This window comes from Brachyistius frenatus, unplaced genomic scaffold (genome assembly GCF_029030835.1).
Source record: "Brachyistius frenatus isolate BFR_SWC_R1_liver_20210118 unplaced genomic scaffold, ASM2903083v1 Contig_132, whole genome shotgun sequence".
In the NCBI taxonomy this organism is placed as follows: Eukaryota; Metazoa; Chordata; class Actinopteri; family Embiotocidae; genus Brachyistius; species Brachyistius frenatus.
Genome location: NW_027210731.1, coordinates 1014282 through 1033313, shown reverse-complemented (window position 1 = coordinate 1033313; position 19032 = coordinate 1014282). Strand labels below are relative to the sequence as shown.

At 40.4% G+C, this 19032-nt stretch overlaps 1 protein-coding gene across 2 annotated transcripts; it reads right to left on the bottom strand.

The window, feature by feature from the left end:
• Positions 1-3663: 3663 nt before the first annotated feature.
• shoc2 (SHOC2 leucine rich repeat scaffold protein) lies at positions 3664-17609 on the bottom strand. 2 transcript variants are annotated; one of them, XM_069714614.1, is made up of 9 exons: positions 17543-17609; positions 11350-12430; positions 10812-10949; positions 10575-10705; positions 9956-10144; positions 8888-9010; positions 8065-8202; positions 6788-6905; positions 3664-5449 (listed from the first exon to the last, which is right to left on the bottom strand). In XM_069714614.1, the coding sequence occupies exons 2-9, from the start codon at positions 12050-12052 to the stop codon at positions 5241-5243; spliced, it is 1749 nt and encodes a 582-aa protein (XP_069570715.1). In that variant the 5' UTR covers positions 12053-12430; positions 17543-17609; the 3' UTR covers positions 3664-5240. The 2 variants fall into 2 exon arrangements, with proteins under 2 accessions (XP_069570715.1, XP_069570714.1); XM_069714613.1 differs by lacking the exon at positions 17543-17609 and adding an exon at positions 16814-16990.
• Positions 17610-19032: the final 1423 nt, after the last annotated feature.

Sequence of the window (19032 nt, the reverse complement as noted above, 5' to 3'; positions counted from 1 at the left end):
ACTATATTGCTTTTCCCAGATCTAACAGTTCTGCTTGTTCTGCAGCGGACGTCACCGGAAAGTCTTATGTCCTATGCCTCTTTAGGTGTTAGTACCTGCCCTGGCTTTCCTACATTTTTGGAAGATTTTTCAAAGACACGAGAATAATCAAATGATGTGAAATAGCTTGTGTTTTAATTGAAAGATGTAGAAGTAGACATTTTCTTGGGAAAGGACCCCCCCCCCCCCAAAACCCCAATTAAATAAGTACATCCAAGTCCTCCCCAAACTTAGGGAAAACACTGTAGCATGAAACAGAGAGAGGCAGCACAAAAGTCCCCGTAACTTCAACAAAAACCAAAAAGTTTTATGTTTAATTAATTATTTACACACATTATAAATTTGTAAATATTTATCAGTTTATTACAGTTAAAAAGATGTATGTACATACAGAACATCACCAAACATGGTCATTTTCACTCATTTGCAAAGTAGCACTCTGCAACTAGTTGGTTTCAGGATAACTGTCTTACAATGGGGCGGCGTTGATTAAGTTTTGTCATTTACAACCAAGCACAGAAATCAGTGTCTTCTTCCTCTTTTTAAAAAAAAAATTTGCCAGATAATGCCAAGTAAAGGCATATATCCAAAATAAAACAAGAGGGTGCTCAGTAAAACAAATAGTTGTTTAATTGCTGGTCCAAAACCAAGCTGGTGCTGCCGACAGGCGGCTTCACACAGGTGGAAACACCTCAGACTGGATCTTGGTCACTGTGGTTAGCAATGAAGACTCACATAGAGGTAGTCATGTCTGCATCTGTGCGTCCAGTCAAGAGACAACTGACCCAAAAACTTTTAACGTCTGTTCAATCGGAGGACCCAGATCCCTTTACCGACATTGAAGAACGAAATAAAAGAGAAATGATTATCTGTCTTTGTCGATGGAATCAAACGGTCATAAAGGTTTCGCTTGGTGCGCATAAGGCAGTCAAGTAAATGTATGGAGATACTATAGAAGGGTGTGTAAGTGGGCAGGATTCAGAGAGAGGTGTGCGGTTGGAAAGAGCGGGGCAGCTTTACATTAAAAGGGCCGTTCCACCAAAATTGGCCAAGTTACATTCCAAAAAGTGAAGTTATGTCCTCTCATGATAATAATAATTAAAAAAAAATTTTAAAAAAAAGCGGTGTGTGTTTTTTCTGAAAACAAGAATATCATTCCTTCCTATCAAAAAGTGCCAAATCAAATATCTCAAACTACTTAGGTTGCAGAAACTAAATTTTACAAATTGAATTTAAACCTGATTTGACTTGAGAACATTAAAAAAAAAAAAAAAAAAAAAAAAAAAAAAAAGTAGGGAAAAAGTCTTTGCAAAATAACAATGCAAGTCAGTTTTGGTGGAATTCCCCTTTAATGCCAAAGACAAGCGAGACGTAAGCTAATGCACATCCACTTGGTAGCATAATGGCATTATCTTCCATTGCAGTCTTCTGTCTTCTTGTAAAACTCTCATCACATTACAGATCGTGTAATACTGAGTCTACCGTAACGTCAGATTACTGTACAGAGTAAAAGGAAAAAATAAGACAGAAGAAACTAGACCCAAATTTACATCGTAACGACCAGTTGCTTGTCAGCAAGTACAGTCAGTGGCCATAGACACAAGGAATAGCCAAACAAACACATAAAAAAAGACCATTAAGGCTGCTTGTCAATGTAGATTAAGTAGGATAAGCATTGCCACACAATGCTTCGACACCCTTTGCAATATACAAAAAGGGAGCATTTGCAGATACACCAAATAGCCACTAAATCGAAGTCTTCTATGCAGAAACGCCCAATTCTGACCCAGACAAATCATGTCAAATATGTGTTCAACATGCTTGTTTCCTGTACAAAATAACCAGGCAAGAAAATGACACGTCGTTGAGTGATCCAGGAAAAAAAAAAAAAGAAAGAAAAAGGAGCGAATGACTTTGATTCTGCGATGCTCTCCATGGCCTCAAATCACTGACAATAGAAAAATAAACACAAATACTCCCAATTATTTTGGATGCACCAGTACGCAACACGTCGCCACCACTTTGTTCCATCAACGGGTCCCACCTCCACCCGAAGGGGCCAGTCGGTCAACCCCCCCCCCCCCACCACGCGTTTAAAAACTACATTCCACCATCTGATAAATGCTCTGCAGCCGATCAGCCCAGTTCAGTTTCCTCCTCAGCCTCCCGCCATCCGCTGCGTCTTCACACACTGGTTTTCTCAACCTCACAAAATGGCACGTGAAAAAAGTAAAAACAGAAGAGACTGAATGTAAAAATGGGTCACAGCACTCGCGCTGCATACCTAATGCACATCTCACTTTTTGAGTACTCGTTGAAGGCATTTTTCACACAATTGTTTACAGCTAAAAGTAAATACACAAAAAAAAAAAAAAAAAAAAAAACTTCCAAAGCTTTTATATAAAACCCAGGAATGCAATGCCTCCGGTGTGTTGTTGAGCGTGAACACAGAAAGCCCTTTTTACATTTTTTTTTTTTTTTTTTTTTGTCTTTTTCCGACAGTTCTTGTACTGTAACTGCGTTAGGCTCAAATATGCACCTTGTTGTGTCGTCTCATCATTGTGTCCAAACGATTTTGATCTGTGTGAAAACCACCGGGCCCCGACGCCGAATCGAAAAGGTCAGTGGATTTGTCCCTCGTCAGGTTTTCGAGTCGGGTCCGTTATCGGTGTTGGGAGTGGAATCGTGTCCCGCATCCCCGCCCTGCCCGGCTCCCTCCGTCTTGAACAGCATATGTTTTTAAAGTCCATGAAAAGCAGCAACAGGTTCTGCTGGTAAATTAGAAGCAGCGTTTCATTGTTCCCCTCCCCAAGAAACCCGACCCGACCCCGAGGTGAGCTGTGGCGCGCTCGTCGCTCAGGCCTCCTGTCGGGGGAGACCGGACCACAGCCCACTACAACACACCAAGCTGCTGCAAAGAAAGTAGACCCACTCAGTTCAATACAAAACAGAATCATGATTGAATATAGAACTGGGATGCAAAACATTTTCCAAATTAAAAAAAAAAGGAGGAAAAAAAAAAAAAGTTTGGTTTGATTACCTTTTGTTGGGATTTTTAATGTACAGTCACTTGAAATAATACTAATTCAATGCAGATTTCATCATTAAGTAAAAAGAAAACACTCAACGTAAATCGATTTCAAATAAACAACGTTCGTCTGAACTGCAGAAAAGCCATTTTGAAACGGAGAAAGCAGGATATCTTAAAATGTCTCTGAGGCCGGTTCAGGAGCTCCTTTTAAGATCGACAGGATAAAACTTTCCGGAGAAAGTTGTGAGCGTTTTCTGAACCCACCAAACTCAGCATTTATCTTTAATTGATACAAATTTACATGATAAACAGATAAAATACTTCAGAAACAAAATGCCCCCATTCAAAATAACCAATGAGAGGCTATTGTGTTTTTGTCTTTAACATAGAGGATGCCAATGTCTTTAAGAAAAAAAAAAAAAAAAAAAAAAAAAGTGCATAAGAGCAGCAGCATTGCTGAGACAGTGTGGGACAAAAAAATTAAATAAAAAAAAATCAATATAAATCAAGTGAATATTTTCTGTAATGTAGTTAAGATTTTTAGGAGACCCTGTCAAAAAAAAAAAAAAAAATACTGAAAAATTCAGAAAAAACAAAACAAAAGAAGTGTCGAGAAGGAGTTACCTGTCAATGTTTTATTATCAAATCCTTTTGAAGCTCCGATACACTCGCCACCTGCTCCGAAAACGCCTTTTTGAAACGCTTGATATGTCGGTCGACGATCAACTGGATGAACGCTACGCAGCCTCAACACTGAAGATAATATCAAACGAATAAACGGAACTAAAAATTGCACCGAAGGCAACAATTTGTATACATATATAAAAACATCTATCATTTATCCCATCACCGATGTACGTTTGAATTTTTTTCGAATACCTTTTCGTTGTCGCACAAAATCAATAAATCGACGGGGGGGTGGGGTGGGGGGGGCGTAGCGCCATCCGTTTTGGAGAAGTTGCTTTTTTCTTTTTGTCTTCAAGCATGTGTGATTGGCATTTCTCATATGTATACGTTACTAGCTTAATGTTGAACAACTACTGCTGCTATTCATTAAAAAGATCTCCAATCGTCCTATTTTAACTCTGATATCACTTGATCCGACAGATTAATGCAACAAGGAATACAAAAAAAAAAAAAGAAGTAAAAAAAAAAAAATTACAAAAAAAAAAATGACATCAGCAGTAATAATAATAATAATAATAAAAACAAAATTAATGAAATAATTTATATCTTTGTATTCTCATGGATAATTGTGTTTAGAAATGAGCCACTGGGTCACTCTAAACATAGGCACAGTTTTAAAAACAAAAAACAACCCTATTAAGTAGAAAACAAAACAAAAAAGGAAAATAAAATAAAATACAAAAAAAGAAAAAAGAAATTTGAAACACACCATCATCAGACCTTTGTTCTCTGTGGTCAAGAAGCAACTAACATAAGTTATGATGCGAAGATGACGTAAAAAAAAAAAAAAAAAAAAAAAGGGAATATCAAAAGTATAACAAGGTGACAAAAGTTAAAATTGCGGCAGCAGCAGTAAATGAGAAGTTCCAAAGACTTTGTTTTGTTTGTTTTTGCATACAGTTGTATCCTTGCTCACGTAATAGATGCTTGTAATTACTGTAAATACATTGGCAATGGGAGCACGGTTTATATGGTTGAAAGACTTGCCACTTAGCTCACAGTTACTCAATATAGATAACTTTATATATCTTCAGTTTTGGCAAACAGATGGAAATATTTTCCTCGTATGATTCGGAATGAAAGATGAGTGGGGTGGGGGGGGGGGGGTGGCCGGGGTCCTAACATGACCGCCATGAACTCTGAAGCAGCGCACAAGTCAAGTCTCCAAAGATTTGCCTGGTTTCTGCCCGCGGTCGGCGAAAGAAACGTTGTCCTCGTCGAGCTCCTCCTCCTTTTTTTTTTCTTTCTTTCCTTCCTTCTTCCTTCTGTTTTTGCCCCCCCCCCCCCCCTCCCTCCCCCACCCGACACTGATTGCGGCGAGTCTGTTTCCTTTACAGTGTATGATGCACATAACGTGGAGGGGGGATGGGGGAGTGTGTGGGGGGGGGGTGGCAGGGGGTGGGGGAGGAGGGCGGGCCAAAGGGCGCAGAGCCAGTGGGAGGGTTTGGAGCTAAAGCGGGACTGGCGGCGAGCTGCCCCGGGCTCAGACCATGGCACGGTACGGTCCCTGCATCTTCAGGAACTGGATGATGAAGGAAGGGCCTCCCGCTACAATCTGGGGCGGCAGGTGGGTCAGGGGACAGTTCTCGATGCTCATGATGGACAGCTTGCTGCAGAGGGCCAGCTCGAACGGGAGGCTGTGCAGGTTGGGGTTGTCGTTGAGGTACAGTTCCTCCAAGTTCTCCAGTGTGCCTACGGACAGACATGAGGCAGGCGTCAAGATTCACGACACAACCAAACCGGCAGCCGCTCCAGCCGTCGACGGTCGCGTCTGGAGGTGTGAAAGTTGGAACTAATTCGAACGACTTGTTCCCACTACGTGGAATTGAAGAGAGAACGTTTTAAGACGTTTGTGACAAAGAATTTTTTTTTTTTTTTTTTTTTGGTTTACTTTATTTTGCGCAAAATGTAAATAAAAATAAAAACATTAAAAAGAACAGCTCCGTAGGTTTTTTTTTTTTTTTTTTTGATGCACAACAGAATTTTTCAATTGTTAAAGCATATGCACTGATTTGATTTTTAATAACTTTAATGCATGTGAAGCAGCGTGAAGCTGGTTTATTGAGGAAAATCAGATCAGGACTGTATCAGCAGATACTTAAGATTAAATGACTGATTCTTTCATCACGACACTCTTTACTAAAACATGACACTTGAGGCTGCAACTGATAAATATTATTAATCTCCATTTATTGTTTTGTCCTAAAAATGTCAAGAGTCTGAAACTTCCTTTTTTTTTTTTTTTTTAAACCTGACCATCCATCAGAAACATCTCACATATGACAATAACAATCAGAAAATTCTCACAATGTGATTTTTCATATTTCTATCTAAAAAAATAACATCTTAAACGTGAGGGGGACACTCGGATTGGCTGGTCAGCAACTTAATAGTTCTCCAAGTCGGAAAGTTCTGAGAATACATCGACCTTCAGCTTCTTTTTTTCCACCCATTTTAATCTCTGGCTTAACCGTCAACCTCAGCAGTAACCTACCTATCCGGGTTGGACTAATCGCAGAGGAAAGGTTTAGAGGTGGGACATACGTGACTGTTAAGCTCTCAAATCCTGTTGGTTATATTTAGCTTTTAGGAGAAATTTTTAGTTTAAAAACATTATTGTTTTGTTGTCTTTTGTAGAATGAAGTCTTACTATCAACTCGTCAATTGTTGTCCCGAGAACACGTACGTACGTACACGCATACATTTTGTTCCACTTCTTTGTAAACATTAACTGCATGTCCTCTGTATGAGGGGGGGGGCGTTCCATTTTGATTACTGTGTAATTTTATTTGTTTTTCGTTAACTTTATGAACAAATAGCCAAGAAGCAAAAAAAAAAAAAAAAAATCCATTTTCACTCATCTATTAAAAACGGACTCCAGGTGACTCCTGGTGGGACGTCTCTGGATCGGTTCTGGTTCCGCACCATCAATGAAGGAAACTTTAGCGACGTAACATTTTTCAGCCCTGAGCAGATCGACCGAGCGCGTCGCCGATCTACGTCGTCGGGGGATACGAGCGGAGGACTTACCGATCTCCTCAGGAAGGTGTTGCAACAGGTTCTCTCCCAAACCCAGATGAGTCAGGTTGGTGAGGTGGCCGATACCTCTGGGTAACGTAGTCAGCTGATTATTTGTCAGCACCAATTTCTAACGTGAAAGCAGAGAAAGTTTTCAATCAAACGATGATATCTTTGACCAACGCACTTTCAGCACAATGAACCAGCGCAAAACGCAAAGAACTGAAAATCAGCCTCCAACGTTCCACGTACATCTAGATAAGTGTTACTGAAGGAATAAATATTTCAGTTCTTTTCCATTCTGTCAAAAGTGTAAGCGCTGCGCACATTTACCAATCCCACAGTGTCATTACAAAACAGTAAACGCGCTTTAGAAACATCCCACAAGTTGTCAATACAACTATTTATCATCAGGTTTTACGGTGGATTTAGAAACGGCTTTATAACTTCGCCCTGATGTATGTGTGCAGAGCGTTCCTTGAACTTCATGTTTTCAGGTTTCTCACTCGTCGTGAAATCATTTTTCAGGACATTTTCAGTGACATAAGAGACGGGAATCGGGCCTGCTCCTCTGTGTGAAAGCCCTTCTTAAAAAAAACTTCCAGCACTGTGAACAGATTTTAGGCACTTTGGATGCTTTTTTTTTTTTTTTTTATTTTTATGTAATAAAAATCATTCTAAAAACAGGCCCAAAGAAACAGCCAGATTCTTAAAAGACAATCTTCAGCGACAAGAAGAACAAGTGGTCCTGCAACAGATGGTAAGACCCCCACGGAGCTCAACATGCCAAGTGCCTTAAAAACTGTGAGGACGTGCACCTCGGAGAACTGGTGCTGATTCAAAGGCCAATACGCAAAACATTGATTTAACTTAAGTTGTTTTTCTTTTCATCTCCGTTATGAATACCAGTGAGACATAAAAACAAGACAAGATAGATTGTGCAAAATGTTAAGGGGTCTGAATCCACTGTATGTATCCTCCAACTGTGGAGACCAACTGTTGGTGGTTATCTAATGGGCAGACAGCATGTCCAGTAATCTGTTCTTTAAAACTAAAAATATGAACATAGCGAAGGACACGGCTCTACATTTTATAATTTGATGCATGAAAAGACATCCGTTTGAGTATCTTTCCATCCCGTAAACTGTTTTTCTGGTGTCTTATTAGTTTCTGGTTCTAGTTCCTGGCTTCTTGTGAATACAAGTGGTGAGCCAAGATATTTCAAAACACAAAACTCCCCCGGTATCCACATCAAGCGTGAACGTAAGAAGTGCATGTGGAAGACTGACCTGTAAATCTTTAAGATAAGCGATTTCATTAGGTAGACATTCCAACTTGTTCTCCTCCAAGTCGAGCTCCCGTAACTTCCTCAAATTCCCAATGCCGTGTGGTAACTTCTTCAGAAGATTATTGGACAATATTAACACCTGTGAAGATAAAGACGTTTTTCACTTTAAGGATCAGAAATACAATGTTCTGAACTTATTATTCACAAAAATAGAGCCACGCAAGTCATCATGAAACTGCCTAAAGAATAAAAGAAATGATATATGCAAAATCTCTTTCTCGTTGCACCGTGAAAACAAAACAGGTATGCTACACTATGTTGGCACAAAATATGACCTATTGGATACTGCATACGCAATACGGCTGTCACCATCACGAGTTTTTATTTGACGACTGTCATACAAATGCAATCAATGATTTAATTTATAATTTGTTTTGTGTATTTTATGCCACTATCATAGTGTAAGCCTAATCCTAGTTTAATAACACATGAAGAAGAACAACAATTTATTGTCCATGGTGTTGGCTTCGTCACTAAATCCTTAACATCAGTCGACGCTTATCAAAATTGCAGTTGATGGAATATTAGAAGTTAAGCTCTTTGAGATAAACAGTGGAGCTTGTTCTCTATTCACGTGCCATTAAACCACAGAAGAAGAAGGGAGTCTAATCACATCATTAAACGGTGGAAAACGACGTAGGAATAGTGGATGAAATGTGATATTTGTGTTACTATTTTCGTACAGATGAATGTGGAAATGATTGTAACAATTATACAAAATCGTTACGGTCAGCTCAAATTCACTGGCGAGCTCAAATCCTCACCTCCAGAGAGACAAGACCACAGACATCCTCCGGGATCTTAGTCAGCTGATTGGTGGCCAGGTTCAGCTCAACCATGCTAGTCCATGTGCCGAAGTCCAACGGCAGAGACGTTAACTGGTTGTCCTGAGGAAGACAATGACATACCTTTACCAGCAATATCAGAGACAATGCAGCGGGTCAACACGAGGACAGACGGCACTGTTCCAGAGGCCGGACGGACCGATGGACTACAGCCTGGCGCCGAAAGGCCAAATATTAAGTGCCAATAGACGTGCTGCTCATTCTTGTCTTTATTCAGTGCACAGAACAAATGGTAAAGGGTAAGCAGGCATTTTCTTTTATGCAGTTCTAATCTACCCTGTTGAACTAATGTGGCACAACTCGCACCAGAAAATGTAGTCATCTGTTTGCAACATGCAAGTACAGAATTTGATTTCTTACACATCTCCTGATTCTTTACCCACCTTCAGATATTTTAAAAAGTATGTATAACTTAGCCGTTTTTTTTTTTTTTTAAACTTAGTTATTGGACCTTTTTCTGTTTAAGTGTTTTATTATATCCACTCTTACGGCAGCAAATAGCAAAGACAAAATAACACAAGGTTGATGACGAAAAGGAACATTTTTGTACAGCTCACACAAAGCGCCATTTCAATACCACATGTTCATCTTTTTTCGCGAAAGATATTTTAACATGTCAGCATGGGAAAAAAACAGATTTATTAATAATGTTTGAATTCCATTGAGCTGCTTCAGTTTCAGCCTCCTGGCTGATTTTCACATCTTACTGAAAAACTAAAAAAAAAAAAAAAAAAAAAAAGAATAGAGCCATTGTTAATGTTATCAGTGACTCTACTTTTCTTTCCATGTCAAGTTAAAAATGTCTGTCGTGAAAAGGGCTTCTTAATCCCTGGTTTTATTATGATGTGATGGCGTGATGTAAACTATACAGCAGACAAAATGAAGATGGTAATTACTCTTAATTATTTCCCCATTGTTGAGAGACCTTATAAATAGGTGACTTCAGAATTGATCTCACTAATTTTACAGACAAACATGCATGTATACCTTCATGTTAAGCTTGCTCAACACTTTGGCCCGGGAGAAGATGCCGAAGGGGATCTTGTTGATGCGGTTGTGCTCCATGTTGAGGGAGTAAATGGTGGAGAACTGGGATGGCCCCCCCACAGGGTACGACTGGAAGCAGTTCCTCGCCAGTGTTAAACTTGTCAGGTTTACCAAACTTGACAGCAGGCCCTGATGAAGCACAGAAAGCATATAATCAGGACAGGACTCTATTGGTAGCGGCAGGGATTTTTACACTGGATGTACTAGTTGGCCAGAAATAAACAGCAATTTAAGAGGATGAGCTACAAGCATGGCAAACAACAAGTATTTAAGATAAGCCCACAGATTTCTGCCCAGTCCTTAGTGAATGAATATCTTAAGGACTGTGCTTACGATGTGACGACACTTTGCAACTAAAGTGCCCATACATGATGCAACGCTTGGATATAAACTGGTTTTATACTGTTAAGAAGCACTGGTACAGATGGGTCCGGCCTCCGAGACGACATTGATGTTGTCAATTTTGCATTTGAACAGCATTACAGGAAACAGAAATTAGGGCTGCAACTCATTTTTATTCAGTATTTATATTTGGGAAGAAATGACTTGTTCTACTTACCTCTGGCAGCACTGAAATGTTGTTGTTTTCAAGGTTTAGCTCCTCCAGTTCTCGACATTTGGCTAATGATCTGGGGATGGCTGACAACCTATTATATCTCAGACCTAAGCGATTTATGCTTGCCAGATTGCCTGAAACAATAACAAAAAAAAAAATGTATTGTTAAGTATTTTTCTGCCTAATATATTTTTCAAATCTAGCTGGATTCACAATGCAAAAAAAAAAAAGATAAATTACCTATAGTCTCTGGGAGGTCCAAGAGCTCATTGTGCTGCAAGTCAAGGTTGGTTATCTGTGTGCAATTTCCAATCTCCTTCGGTAGGTGTTCCAACTGATTATGGGCAACATCCAGAGTAATGAGGCTGCATAGCTCCCCTGCAGAAAGATGCGCACCAAATTCATACATTACTTAATTTAGGAGGAAAATGCTTTCAATAATATACTCCGGCCCCACTGAAGACATCCAAGCCAACGGTCTCATTCCCTTATCACAGAAGTGAAATACTGATTTCAAAGTTGACAAAACTGAATTTGTCAATTTGTAAAACCAAGTTTACAACCATGACTCCTGCAGTACAGAGAGTCAACGAGACACAAGGGTGAGCCTCACAACATTGTTAATCTAGACTTTGAAAACGGGATGTGTAGTATTTCTTGAGTTGAAGTAGGGCGTGTGCTCTGTGACCATCAGCGCTACAGTCCATAGTGCAATAAGGTTACCGTCCTTCCTAAATCGGAGGAATTCATCGCGTCTTCACGCGCAGGTTTTACTCACCTATCTCTGCGGGTAGCTGTTTAATCTTGTTCTCGCGGATGCTGAGCATGGTGAGCTTGGACAGGTTTCGGATGTCCTTCTCCACTGTCGTGATGCGATTGAAGCGCAAGTACAGCGTGGCCAGAGATGTCAGGCGATAGACCACAGCTGGTATCTCTCTCAGCTTGTTGTGCCGGAGGTCAAGCATTCGAAGCTTCTTCAGGGAGTCCAGAGAGTCGGGCAAACTGGTCAGGGAGTTCTCACTGAGGGCCAAAGTGACCAGGCCTGATAGGCAACCCACCTCAGCCGGCAGGCTCTGCAGCTTGTTGCTGTATAAGTAGAGTTCAGCCAACTGCGTCAACTCCTTAATGGAGGTGGGCAGCATGTGAATGGACCGTTTCGATAGGTCCAATCTCATCGAGTTCTCCTCCCGACACTTGTTCAGCTCTTTGATCACCTCTGCATTACTGGACTTCTTGCGTGTACCTGGTGCTGGGTTTGGCCGCTTTATCGTATTGTCAACAGAGAAGGCAACACCCGGTGTCGAGCTGCTGGTGTCCTTCTTTCCTTCTTTGGCATCTTTCCCTTTGGTCTTCGTTTCTTTGCCCCCATCCTTGACTAAGCTGGCCAGAGCCTTCGCCTCTTTTTCCCTTTCTTTACCCACTGGACCACCTTTGGGGTCCTTTTCTTTCGAATCTTTTTCTTTGCCTAAAGTACTACTCATGTCGACGTTATCGGGCTTCCTGCAGAGTTGCTCATGGGAGTCTCTTGTCAGGTTACTTATTCAGAAAAAAAAGGGACGCCGACAGCCAAGGAGGCTTTTAAAGAAAACATCCCCATGCAGGCCCTCAAATTTATGATTACTCTTGGGGAAAAAAAAAAAAAAAAGGCCTTTTGATCCAAAGGTATTTTGGATACTTATGATACTTTGTTCCTTTGTTAAAATGCCATGGCAGAAAAAATCCTTTGAAGTAGCTGGGTCGTGGCATCCATGGGCCACATGCTTAAGGACTTGAACTGCATACAATCCCAGGACCTTCGGATAGAAGTTCTTTCAAGCTGCAAAGGTCATCAAGGTTTTATTTAATCCCTCCGTTATTTGCTGTCAGGGGGGGAGAAAAAAAGAGATTTTGTTAAGATTTCTAAGTTTATCTTAATATTTACTAAAAGACAAAACAGCTTGCCACTATTATCAATAAACTTCTTGTGATTTTGTGGTGAACACAGGTCAATATTCCCCTGTTGAAAAAGTAAGGAAAACGCTGGAAAGGAAATGTAAATAAGCTACTTATTTTCTGCAGATCGATGCCTCAAACAAACATCAAAAATGTTTCCAGATTAAAAAACAACAACTAATGATACAAAAACTGAAATAATGAGTTCAATATATCCGTCTCTGATGCCTATAATATTGTGACCCACCTGCCCAATTAGGCAACCAGAAGAAATTTGAGATTTTAAAGCTTGCCAAATTAAAAAAAAAATGTAAAGTGACAATGTTTTAGTATGAAAATTAGTTTTTTTCATAGTAAAGAAACACAATTTTTTTTTTTTTTACAGTGCATTAATTTGTCAGTGCCAAAAATGTCTAGTCAATGAAATGACTTCGAATATTATCGTCTACCATCATTGTAAAAGGGGACGCAGCGTCAGAACTGATTGAAGCATTTTTTTTGTCCGAAGAGTTTGAAGCCAAATTCATTTTGAATCCTTTCAATGTTTGTTCTAGTGAGCCGCATTCAAAACTCACAATTGTGCTTTGATAAAAAAAAAATAACAGTGCCGCACAACAATAGTGAAATAAAACAGCAATAAGCACCGCATGCAGGGACACACCAGTGGCAACTTGATATGTTGTTAGTTAAAAACTAACATATTGCTGGACATAAATTAAGCCTTTACTGCTTCACCAGATCTGCACTTCCACTCCTTTCAGTGGAATAAGTGTACAATGCAAGCTTCACTATATTGACAGAATTAACCCTAACCCTGATAATATTCTCCTTTATAAATGAGACCAAAAAAAAATCCAAAACATTTCAATAGGTTTGGTGGGTTTGTCAGTACCGTGATGTGAAGTGGGTTTTACCAGACCAAGAAAAATCTGATTAATGTTTTGAGCATAACCTCACACCAAATTACTCCCACTAAACAAGCAAGGCCCAGCGACTGTTGACATTACTGTAAGCCTACGGCCCCACTTAAGTGTGAATACAGCAAGTCAGCCATCCCCTATTAAATCTGTCACACAACAATTACATTTGATACTTTTGTCTAAAAGACAGCAAAAAACACAGTCCTTCCAGTCTTTACATGACAAACTGAGCCAGTGTGTCTTTGCGGGCCTGTCTCTGTTTAGTCTCCGTTGCTGTTGTACCTCGGTGACTGTGTAAAGTTCTCCAGCACTAGCACAAGTTAAACTGTCGCAAAAAGAGAGGCAGGTTTGGCTCAGGATCAGAGCCAAGTGAAAAGGTTAGTACTGCTGGGAGTAATCTTTAGAAGTGGCTTTCAAAGAATGACGACCCCGCGACAACAGGTCACATGACCTTTTGGGTAAAAGAAAATGTTCAGTCGATAGCATTCTACATGGTAGAAGGACTTACAGTGTGTTCTGTAAATAATACAAAGGTATCCGCTGCTCTTTTTGCCTCTCATACATAGAGAGATGGAAATCTAACACTGGCTATAAGAGGCAAGTCTGTGTACTAAATAGTTATTAACATAAAATGAGAATAGCCAGACAAGCCCAACCGCTGGGGCCATGTAAACCCAACCGTGCAAGCAACTTCCTTTTATGGTTGTACACTTTGTCCCTATCTTGGTGCATCACTCTGGTGGTTATAATAATCTGTATGTAAACATTATCTGTGTAGATCTATGTCTGCATTTAATGACTAATGTTCCCTTCCTTGGACATGGGGGAACTTATTCTTTATTAACCCTAGTCTTAAACACAACATAGTAACCAAAGCAAAGCTGTTATACTCCCCTTTCAACCTTTCAAATGAATGCTGGGGTTTCTTCAAAATAACTCAAGGGTTTAGTATTAAAATGGAAAAACAGATCTGCAGGTTGTTACATTTTTTTCATTGCGGACAGGGCTGAGGCAGCGTCCACTAGTGTAGTGTACTAGTGTAATGACTGGATATAACTACATGGAGCCAAAATTCAATTTAGATCCTTTGACTGTTTCCTCTGAAAGGCAGCATTCACAAACTCCCCAATTTGCCCTGTTAAAAAAACAATAAGGAGTTTGAAACACTAAAGGCTGGTGACATGCGACACGTGCAGGGACACACCAGTGCCATTTATTTTCATTGTGCGCCTCTTTCAGTGACATTTGTACAGAACTGCTGCAAGTTGAAAACTTGCTCATGCTGAAAAGAAAGTGGACCTTCCTGCCTCTCTCAACAGATATTATGCATAATAGTCCTAGATATGATACTAGATATTACAAACGTATGTAGATAAATTAACATTTCAATGAATGTTGAGGTGGACTTTGTATAAGCTGCATGATGTTGAAAAACAACCCCACATACTTCAAGAATGAAAATAACCTTCCATATACATGAGCCAGAAGAAAATGACTTTGACAGGTTTGGTGGGTTGTCTGTACCAGTTCACGGTTTATACCAAGGTATTGAGTGTGCTTTGTCAGACCCCCAAAAAAAAAAATCTGTTTAATGTACTACGCATAACCTCACACCAATTTACCGCCCCTAAACAAACCTGACCCAGTGAGCGTTGACATTACTCTAAGCCTACAGCCCCACCTAAGTATGCATTCATCTGGTGAGAATCTGTAAAAACAACAATCGCATTCAATGCTTATGTGTGACTGGATAGCCTCGATAGCCCAAGCAGGAGAAGGGCTAGTCAGAAATTTAAGAAAACAAAAACATTAAGGGTGCAAAAAAAAAAAGAAAAAAAGATAGAATTTCAGGGTAACAATAAAATTAAACATACTCTGATCAGAAAACGGTGCTATCGACAGGTGCTCTGTGTGCGTTTACAGTCTTTACATTGTACCTTTACAATTGTTTTATTATACTGGTGTGAGGATGTGTGTGCGAGGGTCCTTTTAAAGATGTACATGTGGTGCTTTTTGGCCAAAGATCCCGAATCAACGGGCAATGTCTCCAGCAGTGACAAACGATTAAGTCGGTGCCAACAGGAGGCTCAACTCATATACGGCTTTGCAGAAGAAGAAAAAAAAAAAGAAAAGCTAATGCGTGTCCATCAAAAACTACCACAACAAGCACCATATAAAGTGCTACTTGGACGACTAATGAAGTTTCCATTAAGGATATCTTGGGCCAATCTGCTAATGTCAGTGCATTTAGGCCCGAGTAGAACTGTTCTCCTACGCTTATCCATTACAATGCCTTCAGGATCAAATAAGACATGCAGCAATAGAAAACAATTAAAAAAAAAAAAAATAAAAAAAAAAACACATTTAAAGCAAACAAACTAAAGTGCTTGCGAGATGACAAAAATCCACCGCTGATGTTGTTGCTTGACAAGTCAGCTACGACTCAAAATCCAATAAATTACAAATCAGGGACAATTTGGCCAGCCAGTACAAGATGAATTACAACGCGTGATACAAGAGGCACCATTGCTTAAAAACAAGAGGTGAGGTGGCAGCAGCTGCTTGCTTGCTTGCTTGCTTACTTACTACACACAAGCTCTCCACATGACCCAGCCCGCTGGATGGCTTACGTGGTGCCAATGACAAAATCCTCACAAACATGATTACCGACAAAACGGGTCACTTCCAAGTCGAGTCGCCCTTAAAAACGATTTAATGAATTACACCCATCGTGTATGAACGAGCACAAGTAGACGAGGGGGGTCGGGGTTAGGGTGCCACCCTTCGCGGTCATTACTGTGACAGGAACACCGCTACTCTTCAACCTAAACCCAAGTCGGTTTAAGGCTATAAAAATAAATAAATAAATAAATAAAAATAAATAAATAAATGTCTATTGATAGCCGAGCCCAGCCGTTGAAGCGACCGGGGAGGAGGAGGAGGAGGAGGAGGAGGGAGGGGGGGGAAACAACATCTACAACGTAAGAGCTATAGGAGTCAAATACTCCAAAGAAAAAGGAAAAGACAAAACAAAGATAAAACACCGTTTGTCGAGCCTGTTAAAAAACAACAACAACAACAACAACAACAAAACAACGAGTGACAACAAGGCAGGAAATAAAACGAGCTAAGCTAAAACGTCAACAGCAAAAGCAAACGTCAGTTATTCCAGACTGCTAAATTTGCTAACGTCAGCTAGCGAGCTATGTTAGCCTAAACAGCTAACCGGAATTTCGCGAGCGATTCCCTCAAAACGAGGAAGACGAAACATCACCTTCAATATGGAAACACGAATATTAAAACAAACTGCACCTTTTCTGTTGTTTTGTTTGTTTTACGCGGTACACAGCAGCGCGGAGGGTGTCGGAGATTTTTTTTTTTTTTTTTTACCTTTACATTTTTCCAAATACTCGAGACCCAGCGGTTAGCTTCATCTGTGTGTGTGTTTTAACGCAGGCCCGAGCCGAGCGGCTGTCGGGACGCAGACCGACCGACCGACCGACCGACCCGTCCTCCGAGAGTCCTCCTCCGGAGAGACGGAGAGAGATGAGGGGGTGGTGGTGGTGGTGGTGGTGGTGGGGGGGAAATCTCTGCTGCAGCCAGCTGGGCGCAACCGAGGGGGGTTAGCAGACACCCACCCCCCCAAAAAAAAGAAAAAAAGAAGGAGCCACGGGCCTGGAGGAGGAGGAGGAGGAGGAGGAGGATCTCCTTTAAGGCGAGCGGGCGACGCGCGGTGCGAACTCGCTGACACGACGGTGCACAAGCGCCGTTCCCGTACTGAACACGAGCCGAGGTGGGGAAAGAAAACACCGAAAAACAGCGGCCATTCCGAAAGCCGAAACAAAAGAGTGCGTTCGTACTCGCCACCGCAAAAAAAAAAAAAAAAAAAAAAAAAATTTTACACTCCGGCGTTACACACGCCTTTTACCGGGGGAGGAGGGAGGGAGGGAGTGGGGGGGGGGGTGGAGGGCTGGCGAGCGCGTAGTCTCCCGAGGGTCGCGTTACCGTGCTGCTGCTGCTGCTGCTGCGGGGTGGGTAGGGTGGGAGGGAGGGAGGGAAGGAGGTAGGGGGGGGGGGAGTAAAGGGTCTGCTGTTAATGTGATAAAATAACTGCTTTACCTTCAGAGGTGTGACTCCGCCATCCTCGCTGCTTCCTCCTCTTTTCCTACACTGCTGCTACGCTCCCCTCCCCTCCCCTCCTCTCCTCCCTCCTCCTCCTCCTCCCTCCCCGGCCACCAAACTGCGTCATTCGCACGCCTAACCAATGTTATCACGAGACTTTGAAACGCAATCAATTCTTCATTTCGCAAAACATTTAGAGACGTATATTTTAAAATGACAATAATTTTTTTTTTTAAATTTAAAAAAAAAAACTAATAGTGAAAAATGTGTTTTGTAATCATGATAAACAAGCGATTAAATTGCAGAGGTGAAAAAAAAAAAAAAACAAAAACACCGACGTCATATATTTGACTTAATTAAAAGTGGTAATACTGGGTATAAATACCCCATTTCCAATAAAGTCCGGCATTTAAAATTTGTAGCCTTGTAGAAGTATTCAGATACTTTGCTCAAGAACCAAATACAACAATTTAATAAGACTCCATTGTAAATAAAAGTCTTCCCCCCCCCCAAAAAAAACCTCTACTTAAGTTAAAGTATATTATTAGCAGCCAAATGTATTTAAAGTATTAAAGTATACTCATTTGATCCCTCTGACTAATAAATTATGATATATGACATCATTCCATTATTGACACTGAAGCATCTATCAGATTTAAAAAAAAAAAGAAAAAAGTATGATGTTGTAAAAGGAAACCAGGTGAGAAGTTTGGAGCGCAAAAAAAACCTTATTTGGTGGAGCTGTTAACAGCTCATACACATCTGACGTGTGACCCCAACACATTGCTTTTTGTAAGATGTCAGATGCCAAAAAGGTTGGAAAATACTAGTTAAATCTTTAACAACGTGTTATATTTTAAAAACGTGTTACATTGTCCATTGTGTAATCTTTGTCTTTATTGTAAAAGTAACTAAAGCTGACAAGTAAACTCTATGTAGTAAAAACATTTCCCTCCAGAAAATATGTATATGCAAATATTTTTTTTTATTTCAAATGTGTGACCGCTGCAGAATATTTCATACTTAACTGTAAATACTGTAAAGTCCATTTTCAGAGTATCGTTATGTTATTGCCCTCGAGTTTTCAAGTTTCAACATCACACTTGATCATCTAAACATTTGAGCAAACCAGTCTGCCAACTACACACATGTTTCATGTTCTGAAGAATCAAAAAAAATGTCTCTTCATGACAAAGAGCCAGTTTGGGCTTGAAATGTCTCGCTAAATATTTAAGCAACAATTGAGTTCCAAACTGGTTATGAGTATGGACATGTCATGAGCTCAGATTTAAAATAAGCAGTGAAAAATGTTCCTCCTTCGATCAGGGAATGTGAAAACATCCCTAAAGCGTTTCTCCCCATATACACACATACAGTGTGTGTAACACTCATTTTGTTATTGGGATGGTGATACTCCTGATGCAAAATTGTTTTATCTAAAAGCTGAGATCATTGTATAGGCTAATTTATTGCTGGCTTTTATTATT

Excerpts from the sequence above, each read along its gene's own strand:
- shoc2 (XM_069714614.1), bottom strand. The coding sequence starts at position 12,052 with ATGAGTAGTACTTTAGGCAAAGAAAAAGATTCGAAAGAAAAGGACCCC. Across the intron at positions 10,950-11,349 it reads ACAGCTACCCGCAGAGATAG|GGGAGCTATGCAGCCTCATT; the intron begins GTGAGTAAAACC and ends ATCTTTCTGCAG. Across the intron at positions 10,706-10,811 it reads GGACCTCCCAGAGACTATAG|GCAATCTGGCAAGCATAAAT; the intron begins GTAATTTATCTT and ends TTATTGTTTCAG.